The 17,382-nt window shown below is 34.6% G+C and overlaps 1 protein-coding gene across 6 annotated transcripts in view; it reads right to left on the bottom strand.

The window, feature by feature from the left end:
• The window catches only part of LOC115224347 (MOB kinase activator 1B), an 82,760-nt gene that overhangs the window by 9,500 nt on the left and 55,878 nt on the right, over nucleotides 1–17,382 (bottom strand). For 5 of the 6 annotated variants that reach the window (XM_029795238.2, XM_029795247.2, XM_029795231.2 and 2 more), the window contains one exon: nucleotides 2,377–2,543. In XM_029795238.2, coding sequence (XP_029651098.1) covers nucleotides 2,377–2,543 — 167 coding nt within the window. Of the gene's footprint in view, nucleotides 1–2,376; nucleotides 2,544–10,377; nucleotides 10,414–17,382 lie in introns of those variants that run through there. The other variant, XM_029795263.2, reaches the window with a different exon arrangement.

Genomic DNA, 17,382 nt, shown 5'->3' with positions numbered 1-17,382 from the left:
GCTGCGGGGTCATTCCGAAAAGCTCTACCTGCGACGATTTCATCTCAATCGAAGGAGAGGAGCTTTCTCCGTCCGGGTTGCGGATCCATGGAACAAGCTGCCAGACGAGATGGTGAAGATGCCGACGACCGCTTTGTTCAAAGCCTCCCTGGACCTCAAGTGGCCTGAACTCTTTACATGAACACCACCCTGTACTTAACTCCATGTCCCCCTACATGGCCTTGCTAATTGCTTTTGAGCCAAATTAACTAACTAACTAACTAACTAACCCCAGGAATTATTCTTTGTAAGCTTAGTACTTATTCTATCGGTCTCTTTTGCCAAACCGCTAAGCTACAGGGACGTAAACACACCAGCATTGGTTGTCAAGCGATGTTAAGGGACAAACACAGACACACAAACATATACACACACACATATATATATGTTGGATCGTTAGCCCCTACACGCAATTTTTTTCTCTCCTTGTTTCTTTTCTGTATATCTTTCTGTCGAAGAGCATAGGCTTGAAACGTAAAAGACTTGTTTTATTTCTATTCCTGAGGACCATACTAATACATTATTTGTTTGTACTCCACCTGCCTTCGTCTTTTGTTTATTTTCATAAATGTGCAACGGGTTTCTTTCAGTTTCTGTCTACCAAATCCACTACAAGTCTTTGGTTGGCTTGATGCTATAGTAGAAGACACTTTCCCAAGGTGCCAGGCAGTGGGACTGAACCCGGAACCATGTGGTTTATAAGCAAGCTACTTACTACACAGCCACTCCTACGTTAAATGATAATGATGTTAACACATAAGAAGTTTCAATTAAAACTTTACTGCAAGTTTTATTCACTTGTTTCTTATTTATGCCCCACTCTGATCCCCCACTGCCCTGAAAGACAGCACTAAACCAAAACTATGTCACTTCAGCTCAGCTGCATTTATTAGAAGTGAAACCCTGTGATATAAAAATACTATGATTTAAAATTTAAATATTTTAAAATTTGTTGCCTGTTCAAAGTTATTATTCATCTATTTACTTTAATATTTACTTATATAGAAGGGAGTTCCTGTTATTTTTACAGCTGAGAATCCCTTTCTCCCATTAATGGTTCATCCAAGGGGAAAGGGAGTGAGAGAGAGAGGGGGGGAGAGAGAAGAGAAAGACAGTTTTATTTAGGGAGCAAAAGTGTGTTTATATTGAACTACAAAAACATCGTTGTAATCTGTCAAGTGAGACAAATGGCAGTGTGGTTGAGACTAAAACCATGCAGCTTCCTGTCTTTCAGCAGTCTGTTGCTTTGTGTGTGTGTTTAGATGCATGGTTAAGAAGTTTGCTTTCTGACTATATAGTCCTAGGTTTAGTCCCACTGCACAGTGTCTTGGGTACTATAGTCTTCTATTATAGCCCTGGATCAACCAAAGTGAATTTAGTAGATGGAAATGTAAAGAAGCCTGTTGCATATATATATAAAAACATGCATATTTATGTATGTATATATGTACCGTTGTCTCAACATGACATGGTAATTGTAAATGAGCATTACCATCATACAAAAGATGTTCATTTCTAGTCTTCTGTAGAAAGCCTATATATATTTGGGAAGTTTTCTTTTTGCAACAAAATCTGCTTTCACTCACTGTATATATCTTATTTACACAAACCTTTCAAAAAAATAATTTGTTCATTTTCACTTTCAAATAGGGATCTTGAAACATAGTTCCTGTCTTGATAGATTGTCAAAAAAGATGCTGCACCTCACCTCTTTACACTCTCCAGCCTTTCAATTGTTATTGCTTGCTATATAAAGTACAAACTAGACAGTAGAATAATAATAATGATAAAAAAAAAAAGAATATGTAAATGGATCTTTCAAGAGGTGGTAGGTCAGCATCATTTTCAGTAACCGGATGAGATACATGTTTATCTAGAATACATGCCAGCACATATATTTGTATATTTACTGATTATCTACTACTGCTCTATATATATATAATCTGCAACACGTAATCACGGGGGTGTAAGTTCAAGTCTCATAGCTGGCCGCCAACACTTTTTCTGTAAAATAGGGGTAGTTTATCCTGTTCAGGTTATATTATTAGCACTAGCATACGTTTGAGAATAAAAAAAAAAAATCACTTCTTTAACATTCTAAGACATCTCAATGCTTCTAAAGCAAACTTCGTTCATTTGTTTGTTTACTTTCATCGTAATTTGAATTCATATATATATATATATATATATATATATATATATGTATATATGACAGACAGAAAGAGATAGAATCAAGATAATAGTGTGGAGTGGCAGTAAAAACAAGTACAAGACAAAACATTGAAATTAAAATGAGAGAAGAAGCTGAGAAGAGTTATGTGGCTTGAGGCTACTTACTATTGACAGCAACCCATTCATTAAGGTCTTCACCTTCAGGTAGTAGCACAGCCATACGCAAGTTGCCACTACCTAAAGTGGCAGCAGCATGTTTCATCAAATCATACTGATGTGTACCTTCTGGAATGTTCTTCTTTGGCTTGAAAGTTTTGTTGTTTCGGCCTCCACTGGAATGAGAGAAAAACAATAACATTTACTGTCACAGCTCACAAATTCCTCGTTCCATCCCCATTGTCATCTGACTGAAGAAATGCAATATTGCATCTCATTGTTGAATAGCAGATATAACATGGGGATCTATGACAATATGGCAGTTTAGCAACCATATGAATTACTTAGAATATCTACACTTACACAGCTGAAATCCAATCTACAAAATTATTTCAGACCACCAGAACATCAGTCATGGTTACACCAATGCTTACACTATGATGTTATCATGAATGAAGTCTACAAAGCCATCATGTTTTGGACTAAACAATGTACTACGAGTTGCTGATAAAGATTACCTGGGCAGGAAGTGCAGAAAGAAAGAGAGCAAGAGGCTGTCAAAAAGGTTTATGAACTGATGGCATCAAAGAAAAGACTGGAAACAAGAGCCTGATTGATTGTTTACATGTAGCACAACACAGAGGGAACTGGAGAGTCTTGGTAAGCTAACTCCTGGACATGACAAGCACCTGGCAGATGATGATTTTATATAAAGTGGCAGTTGTATATGAGGCTTGTCACAATGAAAAGAGTACAAGAGTAGTTAAATACTAAGTCAGTACAGTGTATTAATATTTCAAGTTTAGGAATCCAACATATACTACTCCTGAGTTTCTCATTGATGGAGGTTCCCAGGTAAAAGATTATTGCTTCTAGCAAGTAACAGTGTGTATTAATTACATAGCATTTAGTTTGTGAACCTGAAATTTACCTATTTATCTGTCTATAAATGTAAGTATAAGTATATATGGGCCTGCATGTAACTTGAAGAGGAAGTGCAGAACTCATAACCTTTTAGGCATTCCTTGATTGGCTACTTTATGAATCATCAACAGTTCAATTAAATTGTAATCACAGTAACCTCACTTCCACATGAATAAGACAAGGTCATCAAATGGAATAGCAAAAGATAATTTGCTGTTGGGGGAAATAGAAGTGTCATCACCATTATTTTCCATGCTGACATGAGTTGGACAGTTTGACAGATGGCCAGCCAGGGAGCTGTCCAGACTCCAGTTGTCTGTTGTGGATGCTTCTTGCTTGCCATTGGCACAGGTATATTTATGCAGCACCAGCACCTGTAAAGGTCAAGCTTGAAGGTATGGATGACAATGAATTTACTTAGCTTGATGCATCTGTTCAAGTACAGCAAATCGCCACAACTTCTAGTCTCGTCATTTTCTCAGTCAGGTGCAGCACAAATTATTTCAGAACTCACCGATTAAATGAAAACTCCAATGTTTAGCCTATCTTTGGCTTAATTAAAATATTCAGAAAGGAAAATAAAATATATGTATTATAAATAGCTGCTGCTTTTAAAAATATGTTCTAATTTTGAAGTCACAGGATTTTATTTAATGTCTATTTGGTAATGAATATGTTTAACCCCCAAACCTTTCTATATATATATATATATATATATACACACACACACACACACATATATACATACATACATACTTATAGTAATGAGTGGCCATTCTTTACCCTGCTGACTTGGTCCTCAGTAAAGATATTGGAGTGTAAGTTCAAATCATTTGAACACTACTAAGTGTTTTCTACATTGCCATTCTCTTGATCTCATTTATTGAATATATATATATATATATATATATATATATATACATATATATATACATTAGGGTGCTTAGAAAGTAATTTCATTTTACCAGAAATTAATGCAAACTATGTTCATCTGAATAGTTTTAAGCAAGAATGTAATCACCATTGTTTTCAATGACAGCAACCCAATGGGAAAGTAACTTTTTTATGCCATTCAAAGAAACCAATTTCTTTTCTGGAAAAAAGTCTGAAAGACATTTCAACTTTCTCACTTTCCTGAATGTTTTGCTTCTTATAAAAGATTCTAGTAATTGAAACCAATGGAAATCTGTAAGTTCTAAGTAAGGTGAGTATGTAGAAGAATTTCTTATCCTAATGATCTTATTTTTTTCTTGGGTTTGTGGCCATGCATTGTCATGCTGGAGAATAACACTTCTGTTTACCAAAGCTGGTTGCTTTTGATGTAATTTTTCATTTATACAATCAAGTCGTTGGCAGTAGATATCTGCATTGATGGTCGTTCCATGTTCCAGCAGCTCATAATGGATAATACCTTTCGTGACCCAAACACAGAGCAAGGATTTTTGTGGACAGAATTCTAGATTTGGTGTTGGCACTGCCCCCTCATATGATAACCATTGCCTTCTTTGTTTTCTGTTGTGATGAAAAACCCATTTTACATCACCTGTAGCAATCCACTGCAGCAACGACAGAATGTTATTCCTGGATAGAAGATTGCTGCAGATGGTGGAACATTATTCAGTCTCTGGTGCTTTGACATGGATCTGATACAATAGTCTCATTCAAAAGGTTGTCATTCAGAGTGGGTCATCTTCCAGAGCAAGGCTTGTCGGATATATCACAATCATCAACTTTAAGCCTTTTAAACCACAGCTGACATGTACAAGCTTTCACTGCATCTGGATACACTTCACAAATGTTTATTATTACTTCTGTAGTGGTACTTTTCTTTTGAAACTCATACTGCAAGCAGTGGTGAATATGTTGTTTCATAAAGTTCTTATCCTCCACGGGGTTAATTACTGAAATAACTATGAATGACACACTGTGGGATAGAAATGATATACTATTTCTAGATCTCACTCATCTGACCTTGGCTCTGATGTGGTTGTTTGGTTCATATTTCATTGCTGTGAAAAAATGCAATTACTTTCCGAAGACCCTAATATCTATATATGTATGTGTGTGTGTGTGTGTATATATATATATATATATCCAACTCCATCATTTTAATACGCCAAATGTTAAATATACATTCACCAATGTAACTATTATCATTTGTATGGCATCTTAAAATATTTACAATTTTTTAAAACAGTTTCCTTTCACTGTACCAACAAATATATATTTATTAAGTCATTCATATTCTAAGACCACAAAGTTATCTCCTGCATTAGCTTTGAGACAAAAACTCATGAATACTTCTCTCTCACTCTGTATATTTGATTCTACTTTAGTTTTGCAATGTTCTAAATATGATCACAAAAGTTTTCACGTAACAAAAAAACTATCTTTGGTACACCTTCAACTAAATATTACAAATCATTAACTGATTAGTTATTCAGCATACATTATACATAGATTAAATAATAAAACTCTTAATTCCAGTGTTTAATCATTGTAAAGGTGGTGAATTGGTGGAATGATTACATCATTGGACAAAATCACACAAGGTATTTCTTCCTGCTCTTTAGATTCTGAATTCAAATCTTTGAGGTCAACTTTGCCTTTCATCCTTGCAAGGAGGTTATCAAAATGCCAGATAAGTACTGGTATCAATTGCACTCTCTCCACAAAATGCTAGCCTTGAGCTTGAATTAGAAACAACTTTCCAATAGTAATATCCAATAGTCTTATCTTTTTACTTTTTATTTGTTTTAGTTATGGGACAGTGGCTGTGCTAAAGCACTGCCTTGAAGAATTTTAGTTGAATAACTCAACACCAGTACATACACTTTTAAACCTGGTACTTATTCTACAAGATTTTTTGCTCAACTAAAGTTACAGAGTGGGGACAAACAAACCAACAGTGGTTGCCAAGCAGTGTGTGGGGGTACTGTCTGTCTGTCTCTCTCTCTCATACACACAAATAGTTGTGTGCACACATAACAGACTTTCACTTTCTGTCCACCAAATACACTAACAAGATATTATTTGGACCAAGGCTATAGTAGAAAACATTTGCCCAAGTTGTTGCATAGTGAGACTGAACCAAAAACACGTGGTTGCATAATAAGCTTCTTAACTACACAGCCAAGCCTGCACTTATATATCAGGTCTGTCTCTCTTGAAGAAATTCTACCTGCAATCTTTCATTAAATTCTGTTTAAAACTAGCAACACTATTGAATCACCTGACACTTGTAGTTTTCAGTCTTCATTATTCATGCATCATCTACTGGCTATGAAGTCCTTTTGGTCAGCGTACCTGAGGTTCTACTGTACATTTTGTGTACTTATAGCTTGCTTTGTGAGCACAACAAAGAAAAATTCTTGAACACTATGCTACAAAAATATCCTGAGAAAATTCAGTTTTGAGCACAGTATTTGCACGTCATAGACATCAGCTCATCATAAAATACGAGTTTATGATAGGTATCCATTGTAAGACAGACAAGTTCTGAGTAAAATATATATAAGTACAAAATGTCCATAATTTTCATGATTTTTTTCTCTCTGAGTAAAATTCTTATCTGCCTGGTAAACATGTCACCTTTACAAATCCACTAACCTTAATTAAGAATTAGATTCCAAATGTTAAGAGGTAGCTGATAGTTAAATCAAAATGAGGTACACTGACTAAAGAATTAAGGAGCTGGACAACTAATTACAAAGATACAAATTAAAATCCTCCTCCAGCAAGAAAATGTAATACTAATTTCAACAGGAAGTGAGATGGAGTGTTACAGAAAGACACTTTTCATTCTATATACAAAAAATATGGAGAATGTTAGGAAAGAAATTGTTTAGAAGCCAATTGTTAAAAGTGTGGAAAATGAGGTGGTTTGGTTATGTAACACAATACTGAGACATCTCAAGATGAATATTGGTCATGAATGAACAGTCTATGGTGAAAAAGGTAAAAGAAGAGATGGAATGGGTAAGCAATATCATGGTGGAGAACATGACGTTGGCTGACATATGGGGAAGATAGAAAGATTAAGTTGTGTACCAACAGTCACCCTACCACAGGGATTTTATTTGATTGAAGATATATATTGTGGGTTGGTTAATTCACATTCACAAATAGAATAAGCCCAGTAATGTCTTATTTTCTCTGCAATCTAAGGTAATTTAAACTGAGCAGTGGTAATTTGTGACTTAAATTTCATAGTCATAAGCTACAGGCCAACTACAGACAGCATAAGAGACCTAACAAGGTGCTACGCAGTAGAATATAATTTACAACCACACAGTTGCAAGGTAAATGTTCTTTACCACAGAGCTATGCACCTTAGCACTGAATGTTTGAATTGATTGCTGCTCAATTACTGTCTCGTTTGGTAACATCTCTGTCACCCAAGAATAGAAATCTGTTCTCACTGCTGCTCTACCCAGCTTCTGATATTTACCACACACATACAACTCTGGTGACAGAAGCCATCATGCTGATAAGCAAGTCAGTTCTCTCCATTCAAGACAGATTCAGTTCTTTCAAAATAAGAACCAGATCAGTTTAAGAACAGCCTATACCCTAGTGCTGTATGCATTCTCAGCAGTTGATAACCCATAAAGCTACAATTAACATATTAGTTTCTATTAACTGTACTATAAACTTGTGTATCTGAGCACAACCAAACCCCATTTCAATACATATACCATGATACTGAATATTATAAATTCTTACCATACCTTCTCTAACATAAGTTCAAACTATCTCTGGACACTTCTATTTCTGGATATGGAATAGACAACATTTATAAAAGGTTAGTGACATTAGTTCACTGGCTGAAATCCTAATATTTCACCATCATCATAATCATCATTTTAACATCCACTTTTCCATACTTGCATAGGTCAGATGGAATTTATTGAGAAAGATTTTTTACAGCCAGATACCCTTCCTGTTGCTAACCCCCAGGTTTTTCTTTGGCCAGACATGAAAGCTTTCAGTTTCTGTCCACTAAGGCTTTGGTTAGCCCCAGGGCTATAGTAGAGGACACTTGCCTAAGGTGCTATGCAGTGGGACTGAACTCAAAACCGTATGCATGGGAAGCAAACTACTCAACCATACAGTCATGCCTGCACCTATAGACTTAATGTCCGTATTTAGTAATCTTAAAATTTAAGTCTGTTCTTCAGTTCCTCCTCAAATTAACTCTTTAGCCTTTAAATTACTGCCAAATGTAATGCTTATTTATTTACATTGTTTTGAATTTATCACACATTATCTTGTAACATTGAGATTTAAATGATGTGAATGTATATTTTTAGAATGATATTGTAGAGTAGGTGTGAGAAGCCAGATCTGGCTGGATTAAATGCTAAAGGGTTGTATTAGCCTAATTAATTGTATTAATTAGCTATATGTTTCATAGATAACACTTTATTTCAGGTCACACAACAGCTGATGTTATCCCAATCAATATTTTAGACTTACTTAGGAGTATATCAAGCAAGTCATTTTTCAGACCAGATAATTTTAGAACAGTTGTTTTGTTAAGGGACAGTAAAGCTTTTTATAGCAATAGGAGAAACAATCAATAAAAAAAATAGTAAAACATGGAAGTAGTTTCTAACAAAGAAGAGCTAGTAATTTAAACTCTACCCAGCTAATATGGAAATAAATGGTCTTTCCTCTATGAATGTTAGGTTGTAGCTAAAAAAAAGTTATCACATGAAGTTCCAACCTCATGACCTTCCTAACTTCTTTTACTTGTTTCAGTCACTGCCATGCAGGGAGTAGTGCTTCAATACTTATTTTTAAAGTTTGGTTTCTTTTACAGGGACATAAACCAACAGCAATGGTGATGAGAGACAGAGACAAACATGTATGAGGGACATTTACATGGTTTCTGTCTAGCAAATTCACTCACATGGTACTGGCCAACCCATGATTAGAGTAGACACTTGTACAAGTGCTACACAGTGGGACAGAACCTGAAACCGTGTTGTTGCAAAGTAAGCTTTTTAACTCAGTATATTTTTATAATGTTCACTTGTAGGCTGGAGTGTAGATATGATGGTGTATTGTGTAGTTGATATTGTCTGAAAAGAATTTGCAAATAGAAGTATATGTGCAGGCATGGCTTTGTAGTCAAGTTTGCTTCTCAACCATGTGGTTTCAGGTGAGCAGGGTTAGTCAAACAAATTGACACAAACAAGCTAACACTAGTTATCAAGCAGTGAAGAAAGGGGCAAACATATATGACAAGCTTCCACACAGTTTCTGTCTACTAAATTCACTCATAAGGAATTGGTTGGTCTGAGGTTATAGTAGAAGACACTTGCCCAAGGTGTTGTATGATGAGACTGAATCTGAAACATGATTGCAAAGTGGACTTGTTAACCACATAGCCAAACCAGCACCTAGCTTCTCAACCAGTCACATTTTAGTTGCTTTTTTTTTATAGAGAGATAGAAAAAAAAAAAAAGCCCTGATATTTTGCTCTATTGATCAGTAATGATATTCTGAGGTTTTGGCAGGACTCCTAACTTGTATTGAAACACCATTAATAGTCATCCAGTCTTCCATACAATTTACTAAATAATAATTAATGATAACAACAACAACAAAAGGACTTTTGACATCCCTTTCCAAATGCAGTTACCATTAATCCTAATATTTTCCTGTTCAAGGCAGGGGTTCACTGAGCCAGTAACTTGCTATTCTTCACTGGTTTTTCCCTCCATTATTTACTTTTGCTTCAGCAGCAATCACTGTGCATGCAATGCATACATGTCATCCATGAAAGAGCACGGTACACAGTCGACATATTACTTGATTAAATGAGTGGCTGGTTAGTCAGAATATTAAACTTGCACAGACTTGAAGTTTTGGTCTGAATGTTACGAATACATACAAAAATGATTTACATTATTACTCTGATGCAAGAGTTTCTACTAATGTTTTTAAGGCAAACAAGCATGGCAATGTTTCCTGCAAGTTTTGAAAATCATTTTAACATTCCAATACTTGTAGGCTACTCCCCTCTGTGTATTTCAAATAACCTGAACCTCATAGAAACAAACATTAAAAACAACATACCATCGGTTCTATTTTCATCTCCAAATTTTGCAGAAGCTGTTGTATGTAGAAAAATTTTTAATATTGCTTTTACAATAAGAAGTAAACTTAAAATATGATACAAAAGGCAAATAGCAAAACAATAACTTGTTGGCCTCATCTTTTACTTGTTTCAGCCATTGGACTGCAATCATCGTGGGGAATTGCCTTGAAAGGTTTAGTTAAACAAATCAACTCCAGTACTTAATTTAAAGTCTGGTACTTATTCTTACAGTGTCAATAGCTGAACTGCTAAGTTACAGGAATGTAAACAAATAGGTGCAGGCATGGCTGTGTGGTAAGAATCTTAGTTCTCAACCACATGGTTCTGGGTTCAGTCCCACTGCAAGGAACCTTGGGCAAGTGTCCTCTACTATAATCTTGGGCTGACCAAAGCCTTGTGAGTAGATTTGGTAGATGGAAACTGAAAGAAGCTTGAGTAACTATATAAAATTTTGTTGTAATAATTACTGCTTTATATTTTTAGAATGTGCTGCTTTCTGATATATGTTTTTTTTATTAACTGACTATATATGTGTGTGTGTGTCCCGACAACCAGTGCTGGTGTGTTTGTGTCCCCATAACTTAGTGATTAGGCAAAAGAGACCGATAGAATAAGTACCACTTCTTAAAAAAGAAAAGTATTGGGATCGATTCATTTGCCTAATTATTCAAGACAGTACCCCAGCATGGCCGCAGTTTAATGAGTGAAACAAGCTAAGGATAAAATCAAAACTGATTGCTAAGTGGTGGTGGGGACAAGCACAAACACAAAACCACTCACAAAGCATTGATCATCTGGTATTATAGTAAAAGATACTTGCCCAAGGCGCTACTCAGTGGGACTGAACTAGAAACCATCTGGTTGTCAAGTAAGCTTCTAATCACACAGCTATGTCTGCACCTATAACCACACAGCCAGGCCAGTCAACCCCCTCCCACCAAAAAAACTCCCAACAAACAAACAAGTAAACAAAAATCGTATTGATATTTTATTTTAATGGCCTTCTTTATAGTTCAAAAGTGAAAATATTTTCAAATAATTAAATCATTTTGTTCTTCAAATTTGATGATGCTTTCTCTAAGAAAGAAAGTATATTAGAAATTTTAGAAACTAAAACAAAGGTTTTAAGAAGGCAGATAGAACAATGCCATACCGCTATAAGAAAAAGAATCAAGTTTTCTCTTTCAATAAAAGTAACAACAAAGATCAGACACTAGCATTGGATTTTGATGCATGATTATAGTATAGAACATGACATATTTTTGCTTTCAAATATATATTGATAAACTGTGTATATCCAAGGAGGACTTTTGTTGAATAAGCTTAGCAACCAATTTTAAAAGCACTGGGAATATCTACTGATCTACTGTATTATGCTTACATTTTTCTTCATAGCAACTGGACAGATACAACCCAAACAGCTTAATAATGTGAATCAATAAAGAGGATTATTAATATCATGAAAAAAATTGACCTAATCTTTTCCATTAGAAATATTATAGAGCGATAACTTAATATTAATGAATATACATATGATATATATATAATAACAACAATAATCCTTGGATGGAATTTATAAACATTTATTGCATCGCTACACATGTTTCCATGAATCACAACTCTTAAGATCACAGTATGTATTTCTGGGATGATTACAGTGTGGACCATAATATGGGGGCATCTGGTTGATCATGATGATTGTATATTCAAAACATTTCCCAATAAACAAATTTAAAAAATGTGATACAGGCATAGCTGTGTGGTTATGAAGTTTGCTTTCTAACTACATGGTTTTGAGTTCAGCACTACTGTGTGGTACCTTGGGCAAGTTTCTCCTACCTTCTACTTTAGATCTGGATGGATCAAAGTTGATCTGATAGACAGGAACTGAAAGAAACTCAGTGTTTGTGTAAGTGTGTGTATGCATGTTTCCTAGTCTTGACACTGCTTGTTTGACAGTGACACACATTCACAACAATTATACAGTGCTATTCATTATTTCCAATAATCAGGACACTACTTCAATAAAACTCCATCTGACCCATGCCAGCATGAAAAAGTGGACCTTGGAATGATGACAACAATGATATAGGTAGATTTAAAAAAAATTTTTAGCAAGAGATTTAACTCATTAATTAGGACCTTTTCAGTTTCTACAAACATCCTTCTGAGGAAGTCTTATAGTATAACTACTTACAATGTAGTGATATTTCATGTTGTCATGGTTATTTACTTTCAGACAAATAGATTTAAATGATTGGTATAGAGGGGAGGAGGAGGTGTGAGATATTCATTTCTATGCAACAGGAGCCATTTATTGAAGTAGTATAGATTTGAAGATCATTTTACAATGCTGCCTATGCAATAAAGACACACACAATTAAAAAGAGATTTTAAGATTAATAGCAGTGTTTTAATTCTGAGTAAAATCAGTGAAGCAAAAATTATTTGGTACAAATCATAGTTCAATAATAATATGGGAGAAGATGTGTGTGTGTGTGTGTGTACATACACACACATTGTGATAGTCTATGCTCTAATTTTATAGAGTTCTTCAAGCACAGATAATTATAATTAATGAACAGAAAAAACTTAAAGAAATAAAGCAAAAAAAAAAAAAAAAAATTTAGATTTAGATTTTAGCTAAATTTAATACTCTTGAGGTTTTGGAAGATGAGTAGCTGAAGGATATAAGATGTTCACATCATATTCTGATTAACCACTGCCAAACAGTCTTGTATTCTTAGTCAAGGCACATTACTCTACCTTCAACTATAAATAGATATTGTCTGACTGTTGAGTAAAGGTTAGTATCAGAAAACTAAACATCTGCATAAACACAATAATTCCACCCATACTTACTGATGTAGCAAACAAATTTAATGTGATACACTTGCATATAGAATTTTGAGGTGCAGCCATGGCTGTGTGGTTAAAAAGATTACTTTGGAACCACATGGTTTGGGTTCAGTTTCACTGTGTGGCAACTTGTGCATGACAGCCCCAAGTTGGCTAACAGATGGAAACTATAAAGAAGCCAGATGTATCCGCCCGTCCATATCTTTGACATTTGCATGCTGATTGTAGACGAAGTCTTTGTTCATAAAAACAAAAACAAAATAAAACCTATACCATTTGCCTGCAATCTTCTATGAAAACATGACCAGTTGTAGCTGTTTCTGTTCAAAAGACTAGAGAGCATATTAACCATGATTACAAACAGGTGATAGGAAGAACATGCAGCCATAGAAAATCTACTGCAACAAGTTTCATTTGACCCATGCAAGCATGTGAAAATAATGATAATGATAAACTAATAACAGTAAATGACTGTGCATACTAGGCTTGATGATAGGTAAAAAAGTAAAAGAACACAACACACATTGAGAAAGAATCACAGAGACTGAGAAAGAGGGGAGGGAGTGATGTCAAAATAGTTATGAGAGGAGTTACACAAATGAGAAATTTGTTTCATTTTAACCCTTTCGTTACTATATTTCTGACCAAAATACACCCCTCATGAGTTTCAATTAAATAATCATGAATCTAGGCTTGTTTCATTAAATAACTAACTTTTTTACTTATCAACATATTAATGTGATATTTGGAACATAATTAAAGAAAGGGTTTTTAATCAATTCTATTTCATAACTTTTGTCTCAAAGCGACTTTAATTACAGGTAAATCCAAGTAAATTGAGCAAAAGGTAAAAATATTAAAATTTTGTTTAAACATCACCATAGAAAATGAATCATCAGCTAATATTCAAATGGGTATGCAACAAAATTTTGATAAAGAAGAATTGTGCACATCACTATATCATCAGTTGAATTTAATGCACAACAGGTGTACCATAAAGGTGGAATAAACTGAAATATTGGAATCCACCGTAAGTTTGACCGACTAAAGAAATCGGTCAAAAAATAATATACGGCCCTGGTTATGGTATGGAAGTGATAAATTCCAGACCACATCGTTCCCTAGGCCATGCTGACTAACATTATTTTCCCTGTATAAAAACTAAATCCACGCAGTACCCAGTATTTGCTTCACAAATTTTCCGAAATTTGATCCCCCATTTTGTGTTTGTTTACATTCTGCGTAAGTTTGTTTCCGCATTGATCGCTTCAAACAACTTCCAGACCACATCATACCCTAAGCCATGCTGACTAACATTAGTTTCCCTGTATAAAAACTAAATCCACAACAGTACCCAGTATTTGTTTCACAAATTTTCCAATTCGGAATCAATGCTTGATAACATGAAACTCCTATCTATTTTCAAAGTTGAAGAAAAATCGATGCCGAAAAAATGTGGAAAAAAATCTCCCAAAATTCAGGGAATTAAAATTACACGTCGATCTTAGTACAAAACTGTAGATGAACTGTTTACGAAGCATAATCACGTGTTTTCACGAATGTACTAAAGAGATTTGCTCTGATATTCTCATTTAAATATGAATAGGTAAATTCGGGCGGGTTTGGTCACATTAACCAAAATTTTTTTCGGGCGGTTTGGTAACGAAAGGGTTAAGGTAAATATTTTTCTTTTGAAAATTATATTTATTTTATAATTTTGATAAAAGTTAAATTATAATCGTTGTATGTATAACATATTTCCTGATATTACCCATGGTGGCAAAAGTATGCTTCTAAAGTTACCCATCATATGATGGGTAACACTAATAATAGAATGAAAACAAACACAACTTTAAAAAATAAAATACAAGTTGGGCTATTGTAAGCAAAGTTTTGCATTATGGTCATTAAAAGAAGACAAGAGGAATGACTATAATGTAATAGTTCAAGAGAGTATTGTAGTTGAACGTATGTTTGGGGAGATGCTAGGACAAAGATAATTTTTTCTGGTTTAATAGTACTAAATGAAAGAGTGTGGCCTTATTGCTCTCATGATTCTAAGATTGTGGTTTGATTCCTGGGCTGGGCAGTGTATTGTGTTCTTGAGCAAAACATTTCAATTCATGTTGTTCCAGTTCATTCAGCTGTAAATGAATTTCAGCAATAGCTGGGATGTTGATCCTGTGACTGACTGGAGTCCCATTCAGGAGGGAGTGTTGTAATCTTAGTCATTTATATGCTGTGGAAACCAGGCTGAGCTCTGGCCTTATGAGTACGAGGATTCAAGACAGACCAAATCTAAGTAAGTTTAATACTAATAGGTTTATTTCCATATGTATTTGGTTTGTGTGTGCCCCCTATCTGTATATGCAAGTAGTGTGAGTAGTGTTCTATGTAAGTGCAAAACCTATTTCTGAGACTTTTTCTCAAAGTTAAAGTAAATATAGTTATAAAGATTATCCCCAAACTAAGAAGTTCAGGCAACTTACAGAATTCTAAGCAAGTTCTATAATGGAATGAGATAATATTTGTTCAAGATCTTCACTACAAAACTATATAAGAGTAACTAGAAAATGAATCAGTGTCTAAAAGATATTTAAACTGAAGTTTGATCAAGGTTCACATGTTGACAAACTAGTTCTAAATAGAACAAAAATTTTATTTTTATAAATCAAATACAAATGAGAGAGAGAGAGAGAGAGAGAGAGAGAGAAAGAAATAGAGAGATTGATTGATTGATTGATTGATTGATTGATTCAGAGTATTAATATAACAGTGTTGGAAGTGAAGGTGATAGGTCACTAGTTGATAAAGTTAGATAGATTATCCTTGACAATGGCACACACAATGTAGCTTATATAAAATAGGGTTAATCATTAGAACAATTGAAGAGTTGAACCTAGATCTGAAGTACATTGTTTAAGGGCAATGAAAGAGACACCCTTAAAACTGGAGAAGTTTTTAGTCTTGGTGACTAATCTGTGTGTACTTAATAGTAGACAAGTGGAATGGAGGAGCATGTGTGTGTGTGTGTATTATATGAAGCTAAAAAAAGGTAGAAGTCTCCTTATAGAGACATCTTTGACACAGAATGGTGATCATTAACCCTTTTGTTACCAACCCGGCTGAAACCGGCTCTGGCTCTGTTGTACAAATGTCTTGTTTTCTTAATGTTTCAATTAAAATCTTCCACCAAACCTTATTCACAATTTATGTTCCTGATACAAGCTTAATGATAACTAAGTTATTTTACTAAATTCTTTGTTATATTTAAAGTAATTGAAAGAAATACAGAACATCTCAAAATAAATAAAGTAACGAAAGGATTAAGAGGGTCCTACAAAGAAGGTGGAGACCCTTTCAGCAAATAATCTAGAACATCAGATAATTTGCAAGCTGCACATTGCAGGAAGGTGTCTCGTTTATTATATCTTTAGCTTTTACTTGTTTTAGTTTCTGAACTGTGGTCATGCAGGGGCATCACCTTCAGGGATTTAGTCAAACAAATTGACTTCAATACTAATCTTTACATCTGGTGTATTTGTAATATGTATACACACACATTCAAACTATCAGTCCCTTTTGCCAAACTGTTAGGTTACATGGATGTAAACAAACCATCAGCTATCAAGTGATGATCTCTCTCTCTCTCTCTCTCACACACACTTATCTATGTATATATGACAAATTTCCAGTTTCTGGCCTGGGAATATAGTTGAAGACACTTGCTCAATTTGATGTGAAGTGGGAATGAACTTGAAACCATGTGGTTGCAAAATGAGTTTCTTAACCCTCTCGTTACCAACCCAGCTGAAACCGGCTCTAGTTCTGAGTACAAATGTCTTGTTTTCATAAGTTTTGAATTAAAATCTTCCACCAAACCTCAGTCACAATTGATGTTCCTAACACTAGCTGAATGATAACTAAGATATTTTACTAAATTCTTTGTTATATTTAAAATTAATTCAAAGAAACACAGAGCATCTCAAAATAAATAAGTAATGAAAGGGTTAAACAATCATGCTTGTACCTTATTAATTTTCTTCCTAAAAACCTCCAGCTGGGTTATTTTATTTATTTTTTTTTTGTACTTGTTTCAGTCATTTGACTGCGGCCATGCTGGA

The sequence above is a fragment of the Octopus sinensis genome, linkage group LG2 (genome assembly GCF_006345805.1).
Source record: "Octopus sinensis linkage group LG2, ASM634580v1, whole genome shotgun sequence".
In the NCBI taxonomy this organism is placed as follows: domain Eukaryota; kingdom Metazoa; phylum Mollusca; class Cephalopoda; order Octopoda; family Octopodidae; genus Octopus; species Octopus sinensis.
The sequence above is the reverse complement of the archived record's forward strand: the minus strand, read 5'-3'. Positions and strand labels throughout refer to the sequence as shown.